The 26184-nt window shown below is 42.0% G+C and overlaps 1 protein-coding gene across 1 annotated transcript in view; it reads right to left on the bottom strand.

Moving 5' to 3' along the window:
- CUL4B (cullin 4B) overlaps window positions 1-26184 on the bottom strand; it is a 3236793-nt gene that overhangs the window by 2131992 nt on the left and 1078617 nt on the right. The window contains exons 7-9 of the mRNA XM_044057336.1: window positions 11884-11973; window positions 9939-10021; window positions 8724-8791 (exon numbers count right to left, since the gene is read on the bottom strand). Coding sequence (XP_043913271.1) covers window positions 8724-8791; window positions 9939-10021; window positions 11884-11973 — 241 coding nt within the window. The remainder of the gene's footprint in view (window positions 1-8723; window positions 8792-9938; window positions 10022-11883; window positions 11974-26184) is intronic.

Genomic DNA, 26184 nt, shown 5'->3' with positions numbered 1-26184 from the left:
AAGATTTCTAACTCCTTACATGAAAAGGTGAAGTATGCATACAGCAAAACAAATTTATGGTATGCTGGATTAGACATATGACACTGACCTGTTTGCTAATGTAGTCTATTTACCATTAGGAACAGCTGTGGGCTCAGAGCTAAACCATGATGCACACCTACTCCTACTGGGAAAGCCTCTGAGAGATCAAACACTGTTTGTATAAAGTCATTGGGCCCTTGTGCATAGATGCACTAATTCTACTGTAGTTTCTGAGACATCAAACCACTGCAGGACTGCCCAATTCAGCTTTCTTGGGACCTTTTCATATCCTTTCTCCACGTCTAGGAATGCCCAGTTGGACTCTTTCCTCATCTCCAGTTTCTTCTCAACTATCTCTTACACTACAAACACTGGGTCGGTTGTGCTGCATTCTGATCTGAATCAGAACTCCTCATCTCCCATCATACTTTCTACTACTCAGCATATTTCTTTATCAATCACCCTCTCTAGAAATTTCATGCAGTGTGACAAGAGTTTGATATCTCTGTACTGCCCACAGTTGTGAAAGTCTCTTTGCTACTGTATACTGGCATTAGCATGCTTACTCTCCGGTTATGTGGGTTATGCCTTTCTCTCCATACAGCTATGGGTACACTCAGGAGGCGTTTCATCCCTATCGCACCCAACATCTTGGGATCATGTCTGCCACAACCTCATTTCAGCCTGCTGCTTTCTTTGACGTGTTTTTCCTTACTGCTGTTCTTACTTCTTCTACGGTGGGTTCCTCCTCTACTTTTATCATAGGAGGCATCTGGAGGATTACAGCTTTTGGGGTGTTTTCTTCATTTAGAAACTGCAAGTAGTAGTACTTTCATCTGCCTTTGATGTCCTGTGGACTTGTGAGCAGGTTGTTGCTGACATTCCTTATGAAAGGTGTCTCATCTTCTTTAACCTTCTGTCTTTGTCTTGCAACTTGATAGAGTTTCTTTGTGCCATCTATTAGTCACTTTCCAGAAGCTGGTACAGTGTCTCTGATGCCTTGCTCTTTGCTATTAAAACTCCCCTCTTAGCGAACAACCTTTCCTTCTTAGCCTGGTCCATCTTTTCTATCTCCACTTTTTTTCTGCACTATCTGTTCTATAGTCCTAATGCATGCTATTTTGAGGCACTGCCATTCTTCATTAACTCCACCTATTTCCTCTTCTTCCTAAGGGCCTAATGACCCGAGTGATTCCTTGAAGTCTTGTGTTTTCTCTCCAGTCAACTTCTAGGTCTTCATCCTAGTTTTTTGTTGGCCTTACAGACTTTTTTTTACCACTGTGTGCAGCTGACTGTAGTGACCAGTGGTTTATGCTGTGGGCTGACTTTCACTGGGGATAACTTTACTACTGCTGATTCTACATCAATGCCCTTTCTCTACTAAAAGGAGGACTACATGAGTTGCATGTTTGCCGTGCTTGTATGTCATCTTGTGACTCTCTCTCTTGTTGAACCACGTGATGGCCACCATCAATGTCTAGAGTGGCCTCTCCTTTTTTATTCCTGTTGCCCCATCCATATGGACCAAGCAGTCCTCAAATCTATTTTTGTCTGTTTCTAAATGTGTATTCAGGTCACCCATTATCAACATTAATTCATGTTGTCCTGCTTTACCTAGTAGATCCTGCAACTGCTGTCTGAATACAATCCTCCTTTCACTATCACAGACCTGCAGTGGGGGCACAGGCTGAGATTATGAATAGTGCCTTATCCTTGCACTGGAGCCTGAATGCCACGAGTCTATCACTAATTCTGATGACATCCTTCACTGTCTTCTGAGGTTTCTTCCTCGCCACAACTTTCACACCATATGTAGTCTGTCCTCCTCCCCCTAACTAGTAGACATTGGATCCCAAGTCAAGTGGTTTTGCGGCATTGCCTTTTCATCTGGTCTCCAGGATACATAAGATGTACAGCCCCCTCCTTACCATCACATAACTTTCTCATACACAGGATGCAGGAAATCAAAACAGGGAAGTTACCTCCACGAAGAGACTAGTCACCAGTGAAGTTCCCTGGGTTCTGTGCCGGGACTGCTCCTGTATGACATCTACTTTTCTGAAGTAAAAGGCAACATCAAGGACCTCATGCAAAGGACTAGATTAGGAGCAGTCCCTGAATCTCTAAAAATGTTTGCCCCAAATAAATAACTGGTGCCAAAACCATGGACTGAAACTAAATGCCAAAAAAGGCATTACTGTTTCCTCTGGGAAGTCATGTACACCAAGGAACTACCACATTGAAAATATCCCCTTAAGAGTTGACCCAGTTGTTCAGGATTTGGAAACTTATGTGGACATTGACCTAACTTTTGACAAACATGTGCCTGCTGCTGTAAAAACATCCTTCTATATTCCACAGCTTATAAACAAAGAGACAGTGTCCAGATCTAGGGATATCATTGTCCCCCTTTACTCAGCCCTCATTAAGGCAGACGTTGACTATAATTGCCCCCTTTGGCATGTATTTGTTCAGACACATGCAACAACTGAACTCCCACAGAGATATCTTACTAAAGGATACAAGGCCTAAACAACATGTCCTACATAGATATCTGTTGGTCTGGAACAGACTCTCCATCCACATAAAACAAAGTTCACCCTAGTCCATAGTCAAGTGCAAACTGGATCTACAGATGGGAAGTAGAAAATTTACCCCAAGACTGTCCCTGTACGACTAATGGACACAGGCAGCTCCTAAATGCTTTATCCCATGCATGGGTCCCCTCAAATTATCTATGGTATGATCCCATTTATTCTTATTAGGAGTAATACACAATTATCAGCCATGGGATGTGCAAGTCCAGTCTCTAACCAAATGAAATGGGTTAGGTTAAAACACAAAAAGGGACACTGGCTAGGCTTAAAATGACCCGCAAGGGCAGCTAGCTCAGTACTTACCTATAAACCTATGTTATCCACTTCCAAGTTTCCTCTTGTCGATGAATCTACATTGAGTGTAGTAGTCCTTAGTTCATGTTTAGCAGATCAATTGGTTTTACACCCAGCTTTTGCTCAGCAGAACTGTCTCAGGTAACCCAAGATGGGCAACTAGATACCGGGCAGCAGCTTACTGCCAAGGACTGTTGGGCTTTATAGGTAGGTACTAGGCTATTGGCCCTAGTGCCTATATAAGCCTAGCCAAAAGGTAACCTGGCTTTTGCCACCCAAGAAAATTATTTTCCTGTGCCCCTGTCAAGCAGAGCCACAGAAGTGATCCCCGGGGTGAATTTCCTATCTCCCATCCAATCATCAAGATTTTTCTTGAAGAGTGCTAATGAGGAGCTTTGTTTGATATAGATAGGTAGTTTGTTCCAGAGTATGGGAAGTCTCTGGGACAGGAATCTATCCCTCCAGCATGTTCTGCTTATTGTGGTGACAAGGTTTAGGTCCCTAGAGCGTGTAGCTCGGAGGGACTGGGATTTCTTTACGTGGAGCATGTCCAACAGCTCTGGGTTTGACATAGCTTTGTTTGTTAGGCAGAGATCGCCTCTGAGTAGAAGATATGTGACAGAGTAAAGCTGGAGTTTTTTGAGACTGTCTGCGTAGGGCATCTGTTTGAGGCTGATAATCCTCTTTGTGAGGTATTTCTGTGGCCTTTCCAGTTGTTGTAGATGTCTTGTGAGGTACATACCAAAAGGGGTGTTGTACTCTATAATGGGTCTAATGAGTGATGAGTAGAGAGGAACAATGACCTCTTTTTTCCTGGATGAGAAACCTTTTGTGATGAGGTGTGCCACGTGGAAAGATTTCCTGACTAGTGTGGCAGTGATTATCAAAGGAGAGAATACTGTCCACCTGTGTCCCAAGGTCTCTTATCAAACTTTCGGTGTTAAGTAGATTACAGCCTATGTGGTAGTTCATGGATACAGAGTTTTTACCAAAAGGGGTGACAATTCACTTTTTGGCACTGAGCTTGTGGCCATGGCTTTGACACCAGGCATCTGTCTCAGTGAGGCCCTTTTGTAGGATGTCCACATCGTTAGGAGTTTTGATTATGGCTCCTAGTTTGCAGTCATCTGCGAACTTTGTTAGCCAAAGACCTTCTGTGTTAGCCTGTACTTCAGACAAGTAGATACCAAACAGGAGAGGACCTAGGACTGAACCCTGTGGTACTCCACTTGTCACTGGTCTGACGTTGGATTTAGAGTCTGCTACTTTCACAGTGTGGGTTCTGTCAGTGAGCCAGTTGGCAACCCATCTTGTGACATAGGGATTTATACCTAGTTTAGTGAGGTTTATCTATAATTCCAAAGTGGGGGATGGTGTCGAAAGCCTTGGGGAGATCTAGATAGGCTGTGTGAACCACCTTACCCTCATCTACGGCTTTGGTGACCGCTTCAAAGAAGTCTATCAGGTTTAGGAGACATGACCTGCCTTTTACAAACCCGAACTGGGAAGGGTCCAGAGTTTGGAGATTACCAATGTCATGATATGTTCCACAGCCTTGCAGACCAGGCTCATCAGGCTAATGGGGCAGTAGTTCCCGGGGTCCATGGTGGCTCCCCCTTTGTGGAGTGGGATAACCGTTGCTGTGCGCCATTCAGTGGACACAAAGCCTGAGGTGAGGCTATGATTAAACATGGTACTTAGGTGGGGTGCCAGTTCGTCCTATAGTTCATGTAGAACACAGCCTGGGATGTTGTCAGGTCTCATGGATGCTGTGTTCTTGGCTTTGGAAAGTGCGTTTTCTACCTGTGCAGCCATGATAACAGAAACTTTGCATTCTTCTGGTATAAAGATGGGCCCTTTAGGGGATGAGAGAGGGTGGGTACCTGTGCAGCTGTGATTACAGGAACTTTGCATTCTTCTGGTATAGAGATGGGCCTTTTAGGGGATGAGAGAGGGTGGGTACACACTGGCCAATAGGGGGTAAATACACCCCTACCACTGTTAACATGAGTCCCTGGAGAAGGCCAGGATCCACAACCCACTTTTCACTGGGAAAGACCCATGCCCATTTTTAGAGACATCAATCAACATGACTAAATCACGCACAGTGGATTTTAATACAGCCGAGCAGCTAGCCCTGACACGCAGCGCAGTTTGTGATCTGTGTTCTCCTATCTAGATGATACTATGCACCAAAAAGTGGTTGGTCTCTACAACTCTGCCTCCTATAGACATCATCTAGAGTTTGTGCTGCTGCTCACAACTCTACTCTTAAGCGAGTTTGAGATGGAAACACACAGCATGTTTTTGCAAGGTGTGAGGAACCCCACAAGATACAGGGAGAACATGCAAACTCCATATATGCACTGACCAGAGGGTCAGGATAGTATCTTGCATCTTGAGCAAGGAAGCTGAAGACCTTAACTATTATGCCAGACAGAAATATATAATTCTAAATTAATCTATATTTTCTCAAACAGACCTTTGGTAGTTTCAGTAAATCAGCTGAACCAAAAGATACTTTTCAGTCTCTTCTCAGAAACTAGTTGTACAGAATATGTTAATATATTTACTCATCATCTTCTTTCGGCTGTTCCCTCTAGGGGTCGCCACAGCGGATCATCTGTTTCCATTTCTTCCTGTCCACTGCATCATGCTCTTTCACACCAAATGCCTGCATGTCCTCTCTCACCACATCCATAAACCTCATCTTAGGCCTTCCTCTTTTCCTCTTACCTGGCAGCTCCATCCTTAGCATCCTTTTCCCAATATACCCAGCATCCCTCCTCAGCACATGTCCAAACTAATGCAATCTCGCCTCTCTTGCTTTGTCTCCAAATTGTCCAACCTGAGCTAACCCTATAATATACTGATTCCTAATCCTGTCCATCCTAGTCACACCCAGTGCAAATCTTAACATCTTTAACTCTGCCACATCCAGCTCTGACTCCTGCCTTTTCGACAATGCTACCGTCTCCAACCCATATAACATAGCTGGTCTCACTACCCTCTTGTAGACCTTCCCTTTCACTCTTATTGGTACCCGTCTGTCACAAATCACTCCTGACACTCTTCTCCACCCATTCCACCCTGGCTGTACTCTCTTCTTCACCTCTCTTCCACACTCACCATTACTCTGAACTGTTGATCCCAAGTACTTAAACTCATCCACCTTTACCAACTCTACTCCCTGCATCCTCACCATTCCTCTACCCTCCCTCTCATTTACACATATATTCTGTTTTAGCCCTGCTGACCTTCATTCCTCTCCTCTCTAAAGCATATCTCCACCTCTCCAGGGTCTCCTCAACCTGGTCCCTACTCTCACTACATATCACAATGTCATCTGCAAACATCATAGTCCATGGGGCCTCCTGTCTAATCTCATCTGTCAACATGTCCATCACCACTGCAAATAAGAAAGGGCTCAGAGCTGATCCTTGATGTAATCCCACCTCCACCTTAAACGTATCTGTCACTCCCACCACAGTCCTCACCAATGTCACACTACCCTTGTACATATCCTGTACCACTCTTACATACTTCTCTGCCACTCCCGACTTCCTCATACTATACCACAACTCCTCTCTAGGCACCCTGTCATTTGCTTTCTCTAAGTCCACAAAGACACAATGCAACTCCTCCTGACCTTCTCTGTATTTCTCCAACAACATTCTCAGAGCAAATATTGTATCTGTAGTGCTCTTTCCTGGCATGAAACCATACTGCTGATCACTAATCATCACCTCCCTTCTTAACCTAGCTTCCACTACTCTTTCCCATAACTTCAAGCTGTGACTGATTAATTTTATCCCTCTGTAGTTACTGCAGCTCTGCACATCACCCTTATTCTTAAAGATAGGTACCAAAACACTTTTTCTCCATTCCTCAGGCATCCTCTGACTTTCCAAAATTTCATTAAACAATCTGGTTAAAACTTTCACTGCCATTTCTCCATGCTTCCACTGGTATGTCATCTGGGCAAACAACCTTTCCATTCTTCATCCTCTTCATAGCTGTCCTTACTTCCTCCTTGCTAATCTGCTTCACTTCCTGATTCACTATCCCCACATCATCCAACCTTCTCTCTCTCTCATTCTCTTCATTCATCAGCCCTTCAAAGTACTCTTTCCATCTACTCAACACACTCTCCTCACTTGTGAGTACGTTTCCCTCACTGTCCTTTATCATCCTTACCTGCTGCACATCTTTCCCAGCTCTGTCTCTCTGTCTAGCCAATCAGTACAGGTCCTTTTTTCCCTCTTTAGTGTCCAATCTCTCATACAACTCTCTATATGCCTTATCCTTAGCCTTCGCCACCTCTCTCTTTGCCATGCGCCTTATCTCCTTATACTCATGTCTACTTTCTTCATCTCTTTGACAATCCCACTTCTTCGCCAGCCTCTTCATCTGTATACTTTCCTGTACTTCCTCATTCCACAACCACGTCTCCTTATCCTCCTTCCCCTGTCCAGATGTCACACCAAGCACCTTCCTAGCAGTCTCCCTTACTAGCCCTGCTGTAGTTACCCAGGTATTCGGTAACTCTTCATTGCCTCCCAGTGCCTGTCTTAACTCTTCCCTGAACTCCACCTCACAATCACCCTTTTTTAACTTCCACCATTTAAACCTTGGCACTGCTTTCACACTCCTCCTCCGCTTCTTGATCACCAACATCATCCTGCAGACCACCATTCTATGCTGCTTAACTACACTTTCCCCAGTCACCACTTTACAGTCTCCAATCTCCTTCAGACTGGCCCTCCTACATAGGATATAATCCACCTGTGTGCATCTTCCTCCACTCTTGTAAGTCACCCTATGCTCCTCCCTCTTCTTAAAATACGTATTCACCACAGCCATGTCCATCCTTTTCGCAAATCCACAATCATCTGACCTTCTGCATTCCTCTCCTTAACACCATACCTACCCATCACTTCCTCATCCCCTCTGTTCACTTCACCAACATGCCCATTGAAGTCCGCTCCAATCACTAGTCTCTCACCCTTGGGTACACTCACCACCACTTCATCCAACTCACTCCAAAATTTTTCTTTCTCATCCATCGCACACCCAACGTGTGGAGCACATGCACTAACAACATTCATCATTACACCATCAATTTCAAGCTTCATAAACATCACTCTATCAGACACTCTCTTCACCTCCAAAACACTCTTGGCATGCTGTTCCGTTAGGATAACCCCTACCCCATTTCTTCTGTCATCCACACCATGATAGAACAATTTGAACCTGCCTCCTATACACTTGGCCTTACTTCCCCTTCCATCTGGTCTCTTGCATGCACAATATATCAACTTTCCTTCTCTCCATCATATCGGCTAGCTCTCTCCCTATACCAGTCATACTGCCAACATTCAAAGTTCCTACCCTCAGTACTACACTCCTAACCTTCCTCCTCTCTTCCCACCTTTGGGCATGCCTTCCCCCTCCTATATGTTAATATATTTACTACATAGTAAAAATAAAAGAACACAAAATCATTCTACTCCTTTTAGTAATTGCCTCTGCAGACCTTCATAATGTTTCAACTTTCATAAAAAAATCAGACTGTCCAAGCGAACACAAACGATCCTGAATTAAGAAAATAATCTAGTAAAATAAGAAGTGGAAAAAAAACAATATCTTTCTGAAGGATGGCAGTTAAATGTTAAGAATACAAAAACTTTCTACACCTTTTAGTAATTGCCTCTGCAGACCTTCATAAAAAATCAGTTTGTGCAAGCGAACACAAATGATCCTGAATAAAGAAAACAATCTAGTAAAATAAGAAGTGGAAAAAAACAATACCTTTCTGAAGAATGGCAGTTAAATGTTCACCTAGAAGTTGTTTTTCAACAGTAGCTATTAAAGGTTTCCTATAAAAAAAAAAAAAAAAGTGGTTGTGCAATGTTAAAGACTAGCCAACACAAACATAGTATATTTTAATACTATCACAGTTTTTTTCCTGAGTACATTTACAAAAAGTGTTCTTTCTTCAGTCCATACTGAATCACTGTATTGCATGGCTAACCTTTTTGAAATTTTTTAAATCTTTACTTCAATAAGTAAATGATACATGCCCTTTAGATGAGACGTTAAACTGGGGGCCCCATATGCCTGAGGTGATGGCAGCTCAGGTGGATGTAAAAGATTCCATGGCACTAGCTGAAAAAAAGAAAAGGGGAAGTTCTCCTGTGGTCTGGCCAAATTTCCCTTTAGTCAGTATGAATACCATCCTTTGGTCTCGCTTGAAAAGAGGCTTAGCAGGACTAACCCACTCAACAAAAGCAAATAAATACAGGTGCACCTGTCTGCCTATTCATCAATTCCTGATACTGCGCAAAAATAACAATCATATTAACATACACCTAGTTATAAAAGACTTTTTTATGAACTTAATATCGGATATATTACGGTTGTTATTCCTTTGAAAGTTGGCAATACTAACTAACTTTTCTGAATGAAACAATGTGCTTTAAATATCTGTTTCATGAAAAATAACAGTTAAGGAATGAAGCTAACAGTACAAAGCTAAATGTTTTGTCATAATCTACAGAACTCCAATTTTTTTTTTAAAACAGGAGGGTTACTTGAAGCAGTAAAAATCTGCAATCAAAAATCTATCATAAAAGGCAACAAGGCATACTCGGTAAATAATCAGCATGTCTATCCAGAAATGGTGAAATGTGTGTTTTAGCAGTCATCTTAAGTGAAAGTTTCTCCTTACGATAGGATAACTGGTTTCAATATCTGATTACATTCCAAGGAGAAGTGATGGCAAGCTGAACATTACCAATGATAAACAGGATGTCATTTTTCTACAAACTGTACTGACCATCTCTCACAGGATGCCTGCCTCAATAACATTTGTTTAAACTACTTTTAAAGACCTGGTTGTGATTCCAGCATGGTACAGCTATTCTAACAGGCTCAGAACAGTGTGCTTTCATAGTATTTCAGAACTGTGTCAATTTCATAATTATGCATAACTGTAAGAAATAACTACTTTGGTCAAAAACTTACTGTGTGCTCTGGTCCAAGTATGTGATCACTCTATCTGCTTCTTCTTCTAAACGTTTGTTCACATGGTGAAGGTATTCTGGAACCTGAATAATTGACAAACATGCAGAAAAGTAAGGTATATAATAGAAAATAGTGGAAAGATGACTGAAAAGTTCAATGATTCATTCAGCTTGCATTTGCTTGCAGTGTGACCTTGAGCAAGTCACTTAACCATGTACAACTACAAAATAAACTACAAATCACCATAAATTTGAAAGCAGAAATCAACAGAGTCAAACTCGAATACACTATAACACTGTTCAATGAAAGTACTCTACATTGATAAACCAGCCAGGAACATCCATGAAAAAGCAAATAATCCTTTTAACAAAATCATAAACAGGATTTTGTCCTGCTAAAAACGGAACTTCATCAGATAATTTCACTAAAAATACAAAAACTTTTTAAAACCATAACCTTCCAATCAAATTAAACAAACAAACACACCTACATATAACATCCAATAACATTTACTTAGATACTGACACCTCCTTCAACCCTACGTAAATCACATAGCAGTAATGATTGGATAAAATCTGATTCACATAAAACACCTTTACGAGCATAAAATATAAGCATAATAGGCAACGAAAATAGTACTATCTATGTGTATATATATATATATATATATATATATATATATATATATATATATATATATATATATACACACACACACACACACACACACACACACACACACACACACACACACACGTCAAGTTGATCACCTAGATAAAGCTTGCAGCTTTAATAAACATAAAACTGAAGTAGCTTCATTAACCCCCGGCCATGAATGTGCCGCTAATCGCAACTGCCAATACCGAGCGGAAGCTTAAAAATCAGATTTCTGAACATCTATCCGATATTCGAACCAACAAAGTTACAAATGCCCTTGCAAGACATATCGATGTACATGATGACCACAATTTTAAATTTATCGTGCTGCAAACTCTTATAGAATCAGATGGGGAGGGGGGCATGGCCACTGCTTCTTGAGAAAGCAGAGCTGTATTGGCAGTTGTATATTTTATGTATATAAGTATATGTATATTAAGTGTATATTAAGTATATTTTATGCTCGTAAAGGTGTTTTATGTGAATCAAATTTTATCCGATCATGACTGCTATGTGAATTACGTAGGGTTGAAGGAGGTGTGTGTACCTGAGTAAATGTTACTGGATGTTATATGTAGGTGTGTTTGATTCTTTAATTTGACTGGAGGGTTATGGTTTTAAAAAGTTTTTGTAGTTTTAGTGAAATTATCTGATGAAGTTCCATTTTAGTGAGACGAAATCCTGTTTACGATTCTATAAAAAGGATTACTTGCTTTTTCATGGATGTTCCTGGGTGGTTTATCAATGCAGAGTACTTTCATTGAACAGTGTTACAGTGTATTCGAGTTTGACTCCATTGATTTCTGCATTCAAGTCACTTAACCAGACACTGCTCCCAAGTCACCCCTGGAAAGGGAGTGTGTGTCTGCTGGGCCTACCTGGTCAACAAGTGGTTATTATTATTAAAATAAATAGAGAAAGGCTACACAGACTTCCCAACCAATGTGACAGCCCTGAGGGCAGCAGGCCTACCACTACCACTTGCACCATCAAATCCATACTTTTAACATTTTGTCGTCCAAGGGTTATGCACATACGGTGGAAAAGAACACTAAAGCAAACCAAATTAAGGCAACATATGCAGGACCCACATTCGGAAAGTAACAGGATGAATACAATGGCATAATTCGTCACACCTAGAAAGTATAAATGGAAAAAGAAAACCTGGGAAAGGGGGCTTTCTCTAAGATATCAAGTGGCATTTCCCTACATGGTGATATAATATAAGCACTTCATAAATAATCCACAGTTCTTACATATGTGCATCTGAAATCAACTTCATAAATACCTCTCTTTCCTGCATAAGTCTTTGACCCTCAGCCGCATACAAACGATTAGTTTCTTCCAAAAACCTTTGCTCAAACGAATCTTGATATATCTACAATAACAGAATAAGACAAACTGTAGTGAACTCATTAAAAGTGTTTTTAAATCTGCAGAATGAATAACTGTCTAAAAAACTTGCATTTAAAAGTATGTATCACAGGGTGCGCACACCGTATTACACCCAGAGGTATGGTATTTCATATGCTTTTGTAGCAGCTCACAAACTGGTATAGTCCTCTAACAAATTAACCGTACTAAAATATTTGCCACAAATTATACACCATTCAGGTTGCTGTACGCTATGAAGAAAGGAGATGTACTACAAACTGACAAAAACAACAGCAATGGGAGAAACATCTCTTTTACCCTACATATACTGACCTCACAGCTGATCATAAAATTGAGAGGGCAAAGGAGTATCGTAGTATAAGAAAAATGTAACGATCCATTTAAGGATTCATATGAAAAGCACAGCAAAGGGGATGATGGGACACAAGGCAATTCAAGCAACAGATACCCAATTTATTACAGACAGTAGTAGTACACAGCACAATACAGTTGTATAGTCAACTTAACAAAATAGCAGATGTTCATGTGTGGTTATTACTGCAGTCATCATTTTATGAAACTACCACAGGCTAAGGTCTAATGTCAGGTCAGACTTTCAGAGCTGAGTACCCCTTTCCCTCATGGCCAAGCTAGCATCTGCTTGCATCCTGAGCAACCCCATATACATGGTATAAAGGTCGGTGTACTTCTTGGCCATCTTGGGTTATTTCTTCGTGGGAGAAAGGTCATGCAAAAGATCCCATGGCACCTATCAAAAAGGGTAAGAGAAGGTCCCTGATGCACTAGCCAAATTTCCCCTAGTACTACAAAATACCAACTTGGGTCTCCACTGAAAAGAGGTCAACAAATGATAGACAAAAATGTCCTGCTTAGAAATAGACACTTCCTTATTTTTTTGCAACCACCACAGAGTTGCTGTACTAATTATTTTTTTCTGCCCAGATACCTCAACTGCCTGTGGACATCCAGAGTTTGAAACACTTTCCTCTTGGTTTCAGATAAAAGGAAAAACCCTGGCAATTGGATAATTTGACACAGTATAAATTTTGTAACCACCACAGGCATAAAGGAGTTAGTGCACAAGGTTACCTTTATCCGGTCAAAAATGAGGTAGAATTTTTTTTTCTTTTACCACACCAGGACCCAAAGTTTAGACAATCTTCTAAATTAACATTGCTGGAAGTAGAAGCACAGCTTTCAATGACACAAATTTGAAGACAGAACAGGCAGCTAGTTCAGTGGGTGCAAAGGTCATATTTTACAGCATGACATTCATGTTTCAAGTTGGAGACAAGTTCTTCCTAGAAGTCTAGAAGGCCTGAGGTAAAGGATGCCTTTTAGAAAATGCATAACTGGAAGGCTGGATGCTGGGGGGGGGGGGGAGGCCCTAAAAGCAAGCGGGATAAGAGATCGCTGACAGGTGTACCTTTATCGACATTAATGCTAGGTCTGTGTTGAAAAGCTCAGATTGTTATTGCAGGACCATGGGCACATCTCCTTTAGGGTGCAGGTTCCATCTCTGGACACCATACAGAAACCTTTTCACTTGGCGCCATACATTTTTTTTACTACTTGGCCTGCTAGAATTTATCACAATTACTTAGATATTTCTAAAATAGGTGGCTGAAGTGAACTTGTCATATACCAGTTGCTAGGTTCAAGGTTGTCAGGTTGAGGTGCAGAAGGGAGACCTTCTACTGTTAAAAAGGTCTGCATGCTAAAGCAGTATGAGAGGTTTCTCCCCTGTAATTGCAGTAGATGTCAGAAACAGTGCTGCCTAAGCCAGAAAGGTGCAATCAAACATTTCTGGCCTCTCTATCCACATAGCTAGACAAAGATCTCTCCAGTTCAGAGAGAAGGCATTTACTGCCACTGCTTTATAAGGTGCTCAGAAGCAGAATTTGTTCATCTGTCTGTTGCTCAGAGAAGCAGAGAGGTATATGGTTTTACACCTCACGTTTTCATCAGAGATGGAAATAATTTCCTATGGAAGCATCCACTAATGAGGGTCTGAAGTGGTTTTGCCAAGCTGGTATTATTTGACTTGTTCTATGATGATACACATTGCTGAGAAATGTAGATTATATTTTAATGCCACCTCTAAAGTTTCCATGGCTAGCTTAAAAATTTGATAAGAGTGGGCTTCCCTCCATTAGCGGACGTACCAAATCACTGTCTTATCTGTTATAACCTTAAGTGTCTAGTCTCCAGAGCTCTTTGAAAGTCTGCACTACACACTGAACTGTTAGCACTTCTTTTAGATTAACATGCAGCTTACTTTCCAGTGTATTCCAGGTGTCCTGAACCTTTAGGGGAAGGGTATGAGCCCCTCAAGCCTGGTCTGAGGCATAAGTGGCAAGATCTAACTGTAGCTGATTTGCTGGAAAGGTATATTCTTACGGTTCTGAATCTGCTTCCTCCACCACAGCAGTTTGTAGTGAGACAAGATGGTGTTGGGATTACAGTCTCTAGAAAAGGACTATTGTTCCCAAGTGTTCCTCCGGTATCACTGGGATCTTCCTCATAATGTAGTCTGCTAGAAAAGCCAACAGAAAGGTCAAAACCACTTGGAACCAAGACGCTGAGAACCTACACTGCAAAATGCACTACTCCTTAGATGCCAGGGAAAGAAAGAAGTCTGTTACACATTCCACTTTTTCCACTGAAATGTAGATTTTGCAGACACTTGTGTACATTAGCATACCCTGGAAATTTCACAATCTGTCTGGGCTACGAATTTGATTTTTGCAGGTTCAACAGAAGTTTTAAGTTAATCTCTCACTACAGGATGTCTTCCAGTGCTCTCTGCTTCTTGTACAGTCCGAGTTTGACTCAATTATCCAGGTAATAATAAATGTGAATTCCTTTGATTTTACAGTGTGCTATCACTGGGGGTGGACATTTCGGAAATACTCCAGGTGCAGCAGATAAGACAAAGAGTAAAAAAGCCAATTTTTAATACAAGTCCCTCCCAGAAACCTTTAATGGTGTCTGTAATCTCTGGCAACTACACTATTTAATTAGGCATTTTTGAATGAAATCTAAAGAAACCATGCAGGCCTGGGGACTTGGAATATGAAGCAGTGCCTGAAGTGTCAACATTTTTGACTTTGGGTACTCTCTGGAATTTGTTCAGTCTCAACATAACTAGTAGGGGGTCTCCAGAGACCTTCCTTTCTTGACAGAAGAAAGATTCTGGAATAACAGCCTTCTTGTCCTTGGGGTAATGTTTCTACAATTCCTTGATTTAGCATTTCTTACAGAATGAGCCTCACAAGATGTTCTTCACCTTTTGTTATTTCTGCAATTCTCTTTTTTAGACGTTCTGCGACAACTTGCAGCCTGTGGTTCCCGGAGATGACATTCAAGACCCATATTCCTAAGATGATGATCTGCCACTATAGGAGGCATGTTGCTAATCTCCCTCCTATTACAGTGTGAGACATAAGTAAGGCTGTAGGAGTGAGGGGAGGTAGGATTTTTTTTTGAGGCAGGCGTGGGTCTGTTGTCACAGTTGCGCCCTGAGGCTGGAAGGGCATTGAGGGCATTACTGTCACCTTATAGCCTACAGCTAACACTTGCTTTTCTGGAAGGCCTTTCTACACTGGAGTTATTCCCCTTTATATTGCCTCTGGTAAGGTAAAAACCTTGTTAAGGGGGGAAGTTCCTGTGAAATTTAGGAAAGAAAGAGTGGAACATTAGTTGACAAATTTCATAATCTTTTTCTTGTCTTCAAACTTCTTAAACATGCTAAAGGTCTGGGAACCCAAGACCAGATCTTTCTCCAAAGGGACATGGAGCAGCAGCTACACATCGTCAGAGGGGAACTGTGTCTTCAGACACAGGTATCTTCTAAAGACTGACCACACAGCAGCAGCCTTGGATGCTGCATCATCAGCACTATTACCTCATCTGACGGAATGTTCTTCCAAATGCAGGGACGCCTGGACTTGCTGGAGCACGGCAGTCTTCCAAGCCTCGTTCTTCACTCTACAGCTTTCCAGTAGCTATTTCAGGATATGTTTCTGGTATTTAATGATAACAAGCAGAACAATTTGAATTCCTCTGGTCTTGCACCTTCTTGCTTTCTGAATGAATTTTGTCAGAAGTGGCATTTGGGGAAAAGCATAAAGAAGACTGGGAGGGGGGCCAACTGTGAACTAGAGGATCCCTCTGCAACTGTCCCTGTGAAAAGATTAGGGCAAACCGACTGCTGCAATTGTTTTTCAAGTAACAATCAAAGAGGTTGCAGCAAGGTTGGCCCCAGCAGCTGAAAATTTTTGTCACCAGTGTCTGGCTGACAGACCACTAATGACACAGTAGAATCGATCTGCTAACACATTAGACGTCCACAGGATCTGTGTTGCTATCTAAAAAATATGACAAGACATTGCCCATTGCTACACTCTTGAAGCCTCCCAGCAAAGTGGATATGTTGGTTTTCCTCTGTTTACTTCTAAACAAACCACTGCCATGTTGTCCATCTGGAAGGGCATCACTCTCTTGGGGAGGAGGTCCAGAAAAGCCTTCAATGCTAGGAGGAATGCTCATCTCTGAGCCACTGAAGTGAAGGTTGGATTCTAGGGATGACCAAGCACCTTGAACAGTCTTCCCCTCAAAATGTCCCACTCCCATCCCAGAAGGGAAATGCCTGTGGTTACTATGGCTCGAGGGTTTGGTGGACAAAAGGGTCTTTCCTTCCATTACTGATGGGGAGGGCATCCACCATTTGTTATGATCTCTACAAACTTGCGTGAGATGCATCTTGGCATAGACAAGGTGTAGACTTTGTGACCACTGGATTGAAAGAGTCTACTGTAATACTTTCATGTGGTATCTCAACAAATGAACTAATATGATGGTAGAGGCCATCAAACCTAACAGACAAAAAATCAGCCTTGCTTGAGGAAGAGGGTACTGAATTACCTGAAAGGCCACTAGGCATAAGGATACCACTTTGGAGTCTGGAAGCTAGGCAATTTAAAGGACCATGTTGATGTGACATCCTATAAACTTTATTTGAGTGGGAGACAGTTGGCTTTTTGACTGGTTGATTGTGACCCCCAGTAACTGTGCAAGGTAGAGTAACAGTTTCTGTTGTTGCATCTGCAGATCCCTGAAAGTAGTAGTAAGGAGTCAATCATCTAGTTAAGAGAAAACCTGGAGCCCTTATAGCCAGAGATGAGCTGCTACCACTACCGTAACTTCTGTGAACACCAAGGAAGTTGTGGTGTAACCGAAAGGCAGTGATCTGAACTGAAAATGACTGGCTCCCAGTCAGAAACAGAGGAATCTCCTGGATCATTTCTGTATCTTCATGTGACTGTAGTAGTCATGGAGATCTACACAGCATTATTTATTTATTTAACATTTGTTTACTGGGAAAGTCCGACTGGTTACAGGTCCATTTTCAGTGGAGGCCCAAGGAGAAAAGCTCCAGTTTACATACATAGTAGAGAGGAAAAAAAACAAATACATCATAAAGTAATGCTAGCAGCACACAGTAAATAGCTCCAGATAACATACATTAGTTGAGAAGACACCTACAACTCTTTGTAGCAGACAATATACAGTAAAAATAATATACATTCAATGGAATATTATCAATGGGATTAATACAGAACACCCACAAAAAAAAGTCCCTCGAAACAATAATTTAAAATGGATTAATATAGATTTCTCACATTATAACTGTGCCAGATGTTTCAGATAGTCATATTGTTACCAAGTGAGAAGGTGAGGCATCATATCAAAAAACAGATACTATGAGGGTGAAATAAGAAACAAGATGGTAATGACCAGAAGGGACAAATTAAAGTAGTGATTACTGGATCAGTGTAAGATACAAAAGAGTTAGTTCGGTAGGTATTGTAGGGCTTTGTCTGAGGCTATTTGGTTGCATGATGAAAAATAGAATAAGTGTATGTTTACCTGGGGAATCACGGGAGCATAACCAGCTGTTCATGTAGTGGGTTTTCAAGAGTTTTTTTAAATTGAGTAGCAGAGCCATTAGATGTCAGGTGGCTAGGTAGTGTATTCCAAGCTTTAGCAATAGTGCTACCAGAGAGAGATTTCCCAGCATCATTATTGTATTAATGGCATTTAGGAGGTTTTGATTAGTGTGACATTGGTGAGGACTGCGGTGGGAGTGACAGATACGTTTAAGGTGGAGGTAGGATTACATCAAGGATCAGCTCTGAGCCCTTTCTTATTTGCAGTGGTGATGGACAGGTTGACAGATGAGATCAGACAGGAGGCCCCGTGGACTATGATGTTTGCAGATAACATTGTGATATGTAGGGATAGTAGGGACCAGGTTGAGTAGACCCTGGAGAGGTGGAGATATGCTTTAGAGAGGGGAGGAATGAAGGTCAGCAGGGCTAAAACAGAATACATGTGTGTAAATGTGAGGGAGGGTAGAGGAATGGTGAGGATGCAGGAAGTAGAGTTGGTAAAGGTGGATGAGTTTAAGTACTTGGGATCAACAGTTCAGAGTAATGGTGAGTGTGAAAGAGAGGTGAAGAAGAGAGTACAGGCAGGGTAGAATGGGTGGAGAAGAGTGTCAGGAGTGATTTATGACAGACTGGTACTAGTAAGAGTGAAAGGGAAGGTCTACAAGAGAGTAGTGAAACCAGCTATGTTATATGGGTTGGAGACGGTGGCATTGACGAAAAGGCAGGAGTCAGAGCTGGATGTGGCAGAGTTAAAGATGTTAAGATTTGCACTGGGTGTGACTAGGATGGACAGGCTTAGGAATCAGTATATTAAAGGGTCAGCTCAGGTTGGACAGTTTGGAGACAAAACAAGAGAGGCGAGATTGCACTGGTTTGGACATGTGCTGAGGAGGGATGCTGGGTATATTGGGAAAAGGATGCTAAGGATGGAGCTGCCAGGTAAGAGGAAAAGAAGAAGGCCTAAGATAAGGTTTATGGATGTGGTGAGAGAGGACATGCAGGCATTTGGTGTAAAAGAGCATGATGCAGAGGACAGGAAAAAATGGAAACAGAAGATCTGCTGTGGCGACCCCTAACGGGAACAGCCGAAAGAAGATGATGATGATTACTAGATCTTAAGGTTCTTGTGGTAGTATAGGGTTTAATTAGATTCTGGAGTGCTGGGATTTTATCAGGATAGTAGTATAACTTGTGTGCCAGTCACAATTGAGTTGCAATAGATGAGGCAGTTCAAGCCAGTTTAGCTGTGCAAGTGATGCACAGTGGTAAGTCCTATATGAGGCCTCTGTAGCAAACCTGGCAATCTTGTTATAACAAGATTCTAATTTAAGTCAGCCTTGCGAAGATTAGTTAGAATTGGAGACGCATAAAGGAGGGTAGATAAGAGATGTGTCCGAGCTCTAGTGGCTTTAGTGTGAAGAAATTCCTACTTTTTTATGAACTTTCTTGATGGTTTGTGCCATGTGAATGTCAAATCTCAGGTTGCTGTCTAATTTCTATGCCTAACAGTTTAGTGTGGGTGGGTGGGGTGATCTTGGTATTACTTCTGCACCAGATGCTAAAATTATCGTTTGGAGGGGGATCTACATGGGCTGAAAATAAGTAGTTTTGTTTTACTGGGATTAAGAATAAGCTGGGAGTTGGTAATCAGGTTTCTGCTAATGAAAAGCAGTTTTGGGTTAGAGAGACAAGGTCATCTAATGTGGAGGTGGCACATATAAGGGTGGTGTCATCTGCATACTGTACTACTGAGACAGTGGGTGTGGAGGAAGAGAGCTGGTTGGTAATTAGGGAGAAAAGTAGTAGGCCAAGGACGAAGCCTTGAGGGACCTCTAAGGATACTGGTAAAAGAGGGGACAACTGGTTTTGCCATTGGACTGCTTGCTGGCGGCCCAACAGGTAGCTTTTGAACCATAAGATAGAGGATGTGGTGATGTTTAGGGTGGATAGCGTAATAAGCAGCAGATCGTGGTTAACCATGTCAAAGGCTTTTGACAGCTCTATAAATACGGTAGAAACAAATTTCCTGCATTTCTGTAATGGTTAACTGTGTTGGTAAAGGACATTAGTGCTGTGGTGGCCCTGTGATTTAGATAGCAAATTGTTTTTTAAGAGGTAGTCCATTAGTTGAGTGTGAACAACTCTTTCTAATGTTTTTGATAAGGGGGATAGAATAGCAATTGGATGACAGTGAGTTCTAAGGAGTTACATCCTTTGTGTAGTGGTATTACATGGGAGGTTTTCCATATGGTAGGTACCTTATACTCTGATATAGCTCTATTAATGAGAATAGCAACAGGATAAGCTATTGCCTCTGCAGCTATCTGAATGAATTCTGCTGGTAAATTAGCAGCAGCCAGGGTTGTTGGTTTCTGTTTATGGAGAAGTTTTGAAATAGCTTTGATGGACACTGGGGTAGGATAGGGCAACTAGCATTATTTGGGGTATTTGCTAGGGCTTGAACTGTTTCGGTGAAATATTTATTAAATTGCGTGGGAATGTTCTCTGGTTGTTTATTGTTGCTGGCATTGGAGTAGCAAATTTCCCTGGTTAAAGTATAGTTTTTATTGTGACCCAGAATTTTTGTGGGTTGTGAGCAAGTTTTTCCTGTATGTTTTGCTGGTAGTTGATTTTGTTTAGTTTAATTAGTTTCTTGGCTTTATTTCGGAGTTCTAAGTAGATTTGTTTTGATGTCAGGGTTTTGTTTTTGTGGAATTTTATCTAAGCTTTATCCCTGTCTTTCAGAGTGTATTTATAGTTTCTTTAGTTAGCACGGGGCATACTTTTTTGCTTTTATTTTTATAATTCTGATGGGTGCATGATGGTTTAATATTTGTAAGAAAGTTGTGTTAAAGTACTGTACTGCTTTTTCAAGAGATAGTGGTGTCAGTGGAGTCCAATTGCAACATTTCAGAGCGGAGATGAAGTTATTAGGTTTAAAGTTCTTTTTGTTTCTTACTACTCTAAGGGTCATCTGACTGAAATGGTGAGATGTCCTTCATGGATGCATCTGCAGTCATAACAAGTGGGTTGTCCTGTCGTCATCTCTGTAAGCTGTTGATGTCAGAAAAAGTTAACAATTGTTTAACCTGTGAACAAATACCTCATAAAGATTTCCACTCTTACTGTCAGCAGCCTGTTCGCCTCTTTTCTTTTCTTTCGGCGGCAGGCGAACGGTTAGGCGCCAACAGTTTTTTTGCAGTTTTTTTTCGCATATTTTTTTGGATCCGCCTATGCCGCCAATCTTCCAAACCTTAAAAAAAGGAAGACCGACACTTCGGCGTCCGCCAGTCTCCGGCCAAACCAACGCAGCAACAAACTGAGTGTCTCCGTTTTGGCAAAACGAGAAAACTGCTCAAAGTACAGCTGAACCTATTCTTACAACTGAGGCCCCTGCTACAATTCTTGAATCGACCTCAGAAATTTTACCCACTACGGTGGTTGACTTATCAGACACCATCCCTTGGATGTCTCTACCCCAGCACGTGGTGCTGCTAGGCCTCCAGCAGCCATGTCCATTAAGGCCTCGCCAGGGCTAAAGCAGCCAAGACTACTAAATCAGTGCCTGTTAAACCCCTCATCCAGGCCCTCTTCTAGTTCTCAAATGCTTTGAAGATTTAATTTCTTTAATTAGAGGATCTCAATCTCACCCAGACAGGGCCTCTCAGCCCCAGAGAAGAGACCTAGGGCAGAGCCCCTGAGCCAGTGTCTTCTGATGATTCTGCTGATGAATCAGACATAACTGACCAGCCTGAGGCCCTTCTCCAATTTTGAAGATTCTGATGCTGAAGAATCCATTCCAGCTGCTCCCCACCAGAAGAATTCTCCAGTTCAATGGCAGCAACAGGATTTTTCAGACTCCAGAAAAGACTTAGGACCTTTCTGCACCTCCCACAGCACAGGCCCTTAGCTATACCTCCTGTTCTCTCTGTGGTGGATGATGCTTTCAATGATGTTTGCAGCCCCTGCAAACCAGACAGATTTTACAGGGTGCCAGATACTCATCACCACCTTTACAAGGCCCCACTTGCAGACCCAGAAACTATATCCCAGGGTCCCAAGGCAGTAGCGCGACCACAGCTAAAACCCTATTCCTTCTGAAAGGGAAGCAAGGTCACTAGACAGATGGGGTAAAAGGTCTACACTTCAGCTACTCTCTCAGCTAGAGCTTTAAACTGTCAGTTTCACATGATACAATACCAAGAGTTTATGCTTGATCAGTTAACTAAAAACTAACTACTCATGAATCTCTTGATAAGAAATATGTATTAGAGATGGTAAATAACTTACAACAGGTTAGCAACCATTCCTTAAAATGTGGCTATGATGCACTGATTTAGATCAGCCATGACAGGCACAGTGATAAGAAGGCATGCATGGCTAGGATCATGTTAAAGCTAAGTTGCTAGATGCTCCTATGGACAAGACAAGTTTGTTTGGTACACCTGCCCAGCAGGTTATGAAGAAAATGGAAGAAAAGGCAAAATCTGTTCAAACTGTTAAAGATTTCTTGCAGGTTCAACGCCCAAGGTTTAGCAGGAACTGGCCTGCCAAAAATTGGTCCTTTCCTGACTCCACAAAATTTCAAAGGGGCAGGAATAGAGGCAGAAACCAATCCAGAGGAGGTCAAGGTAACAACAGAGGCACAGACACAGCCACTGCCACTACATCAGCACAACCACAGTGACTTAATCGACAAGTGGATTTTACAAACCATAGATCAAGGTTACGGTTTCACTTCCACACTTTACCAGTCAAAGAGGAATGCCAAATCTACCTCCAAATCAAAAACAGAGGCTCTACGCCAGATAATGGAGTTAGCAAACATGAGAGCTGTGGAAAGAGTGCCAACAGCAGAACAAGGAAAGGGTTCTACTCCAGACTATTCCTAGTTCCAAGAAAGGAAAAAGTTGGAGACCAATTCTAGACCTGTCCACCTTAAATACATACATCATTGTCCCAAAATTCAAAATGCTGACCCTACAGCAACTTCAAGGAGTCTTGGCTGGTAACTCTAGATCTCAAGGAGGCATACCTGCAATCTGCAGAAGATACCTCAGATTTCTTGCAGGATCAGAGCACTATCAATTCTCAGCATTGCCAATTCAAATTTACCCATAACAACAAAAGCAAGCTGACAACAGATTTACAAAGGGTCATTTACTTGCTACAAGGACTGGGATACACAGTCAATTTACAAAAGTCAAGGCTGATACCATCCCAAACAAGGACATTCTTGAATTGGACACAGTACAACAAATGGCATTCCTGACTACAGAAAAACAAAAGAACTTCCTCTTTACTTCTTGGCACTAACAAAACTGAACAAGTTAACAGCAAGAAAATTTCTACAGGCCTTGGGCTTCATGGCATCATGCATAATCTTGGTCCCATTTGCCAGACTACATATGAGGAAACTACAGTGGTACCTAAAGAATTTATGGTCCCAACACAGACACAGTCTAGAAACAGAAATCCCGCTAATTCCATGCTTAAAACAGGAGTTCCTATGGTGGGCTCAGGCATGCCAGTCAAACCCAGGCCTGCCCTTCCGCAGATGTCAACCAAGCCAGACCATCACAACAGACGCTTCAGACCTAGGATGGGGCCCACATGCTAGACAAATGCGTGCAAGGATTGTGGACACAGGATCAACTTCACCTGCACATCAATCTAAAAGAAATGCTGGCAGTAAAACTGGCAATCCAAAAGTTCAAACCATTCCTCAAAGAGGGCCAGTTGATGATAAGGACAGACAACACCACAGTCATGTGGTACATCAACAAACAGGGAGGCACTCATTCATACCCCTATGCAGAATGACCTTGGAGCTGTGGACCCTGGCACTCAGCTACAACATTCAGTTACAGGCAATATTTGTACCGGGAAAGACAATACTCTAGCAGACATACTAAGCAGAACCACTTGGATGCCCACGAATGGAAGCTGCACCGGACATCTTCAAGACCATCTCAAAGAAATGGGGAATGCCACAGATAGACCTATTCGCATCACCTCTCAATCACCAGCTCAAAAATTCTGCACAAGGACATTCCACCCACTAGCATGGAAAGTGGACTCACTCTCCTTCAACTGGAAAGGCCTAACAGCATATGCATTCCCACCTCTTCCTTTGATACACAAGGTACTACTAAAAATCAAGGAAGGATAATCCTGATAGCCCCAAACTGGCCAAGACAACACTGGTACCCACTACTGAAGAGCATGTCTCGAACAACATGTGGCCAATACCCTGATGCCTTTGATGTTAACTCAGAACAACTACAGCATCATACATCCAAACCTAAACGCTGCAACTGACTGCATGGAACATCACATAGCAGCAGCTAATCCAGAACTTTCCCAAAGAGTTAAAGACATTATTCTTGACCTTCAACAAGAAAGAACTATGCTGGAAAATAGAAAAGGTTTGTCATTTGGAGTACCGAAGAGGAAAAGATGTGTCAAACATAGATATGCCTAACATTCTGGAGTATCTGGCGAACTTCTTCATTCAGGCCTGTCCTACTCCTCCATCAAGATACATGCATCAGCTATTTCAGCAGAATACAGCTTTGATCCACCTGTTTTGCTCAGGCAGTTCCTCAGAGGAATCAAGAATGTAAAACCTCCAAGGAAACCACCATTACCAGCTTGGGACTTAAACTTTGTGCTAGAAAAGTTGACACTAGCACCCTTTGAACCAGCAGCAACAGCAGACCTACAACACCTGTCATGGAAAACTGCTTTCCTACTGGCAATTACTTCAGCAAGGAGGGTTTCAGAACTACAGGCCTTAATGGCAGTGCAACCCTTCCTAATCTTCCACCAAGATAGAGTGTCCTTGAGGACTAATCCTACATTTATGCCTAAGGTGGTATCCAGAGTATCTTTAAACCAGGCAATCCACCTACCTACCTTCTTTCCCAACCCACAAAACACTACTTGGACAGAACAAAAATAGCAGAAAGACTGACCAACTTTTTGTAGCCTATGCAACAGGAAGGGAAGGAAAAGCTATTTCCAAACAGACAATCTCCAAATGGATAGGAAATTGCATACGATACTGTTACTCCTTCCATGGAAAACCAATTCCACAGAACATAAGACCTCATGACATTATTGGACCCCCGTGCATACATTTGCCAAGCATTATAATTTGCCTCTTTATTCCAGATCCCGAGCAGGGTTTGCCACTGCTGTACTGCAAGGGATCCTAAACACACCATAATCTACCTTTATCCTCCTCCCCTAGTTGGCTATGGTATTCTACATGACTGCAGATGCATCCATGAAGGACATAGTACAGTTTTGTACCTACCATAAATGTAGATGTCGAACTGGATAGCATCTGCAGTCAGGATTACCCTCCCTCCTTCCTGTTTACCCTCCTAATAGCTAGCTGTCGGGGGGGAGTCTTTTATGGTGTATTTGTTTGTATATATGTACATATATGCTTATTGTTGTGTTTACCTCTATCTATTTGGAAACATTGGCATCTATCCAAATTTTACCCTGCAAGAGGGCTACTGGCATCTGGGGCAAGAAACACTGAGGAAAATGGCGACATCAGGGAGGCGGACCCCGACCCGGACTTTGACAGGACAACCCACTTGTTATGACTGCAGATGCTATCCAGTTCGGACATCTACATTTATGGTAGGTACAAAACTGTACTTTCTAGTTCTAATTAGGTAGGTTGGCTGATGGTCACTCAGGCAGACAGCCAGACTGGGATGCAAGGGGGGGATCAGATATAAGACTCCAGTCCAGTATGGACTGGTGTTTGGCTGTTTTAAAAGTTCTAGTGGTGGATGAGATAAGTTGGGTAAACCCATGGAGGTTAATGCGAGTAGACGGACTGTAGCCGGAGCAGTTAAGCCAGTCTATATTTAAGGCATCCATTAGAATAGTTTCTTAAGTAAGGGAGTTTGAGATCCAATCTAGTAGGCTTTCCATAGCAGTAATGTTATTACATGGTGGGAAATAGCCTCCTATGATATTTATGTGTTTATTGGGGGTTCAGTTTTAACTTTGTAAAGATGAGTTCTGCATTACTGACTTCAGGAACATTAACATCAAGTTGTTCGAGGATGAGATGATTTTTGAACAACATTGCTACCCCCCCACCTTTTTTTCCCTTTCTATCTCTGCGTATGACACTATAGCCTGGAGCGGTTACTTCATTATTATCGTTCTCTGGTTTTAGCCATGTTTCCATACGCAATACAATCGCTGGT

Source organism: Protopterus annectens, chromosome 15.part0, assembly GCF_019279795.1.
Source record: "Protopterus annectens isolate FY-2018-M chromosome 15.part0, PAN1.0, whole genome shotgun sequence".
NCBI lineage: Eukaryota > Metazoa > Chordata > Ceratodontiformes > Protopteridae > Protopterus > Protopterus annectens.
Note: the sequence above shows the minus strand (reverse complement) of the source record. Positions and strands in the feature narration are given on the sequence as shown.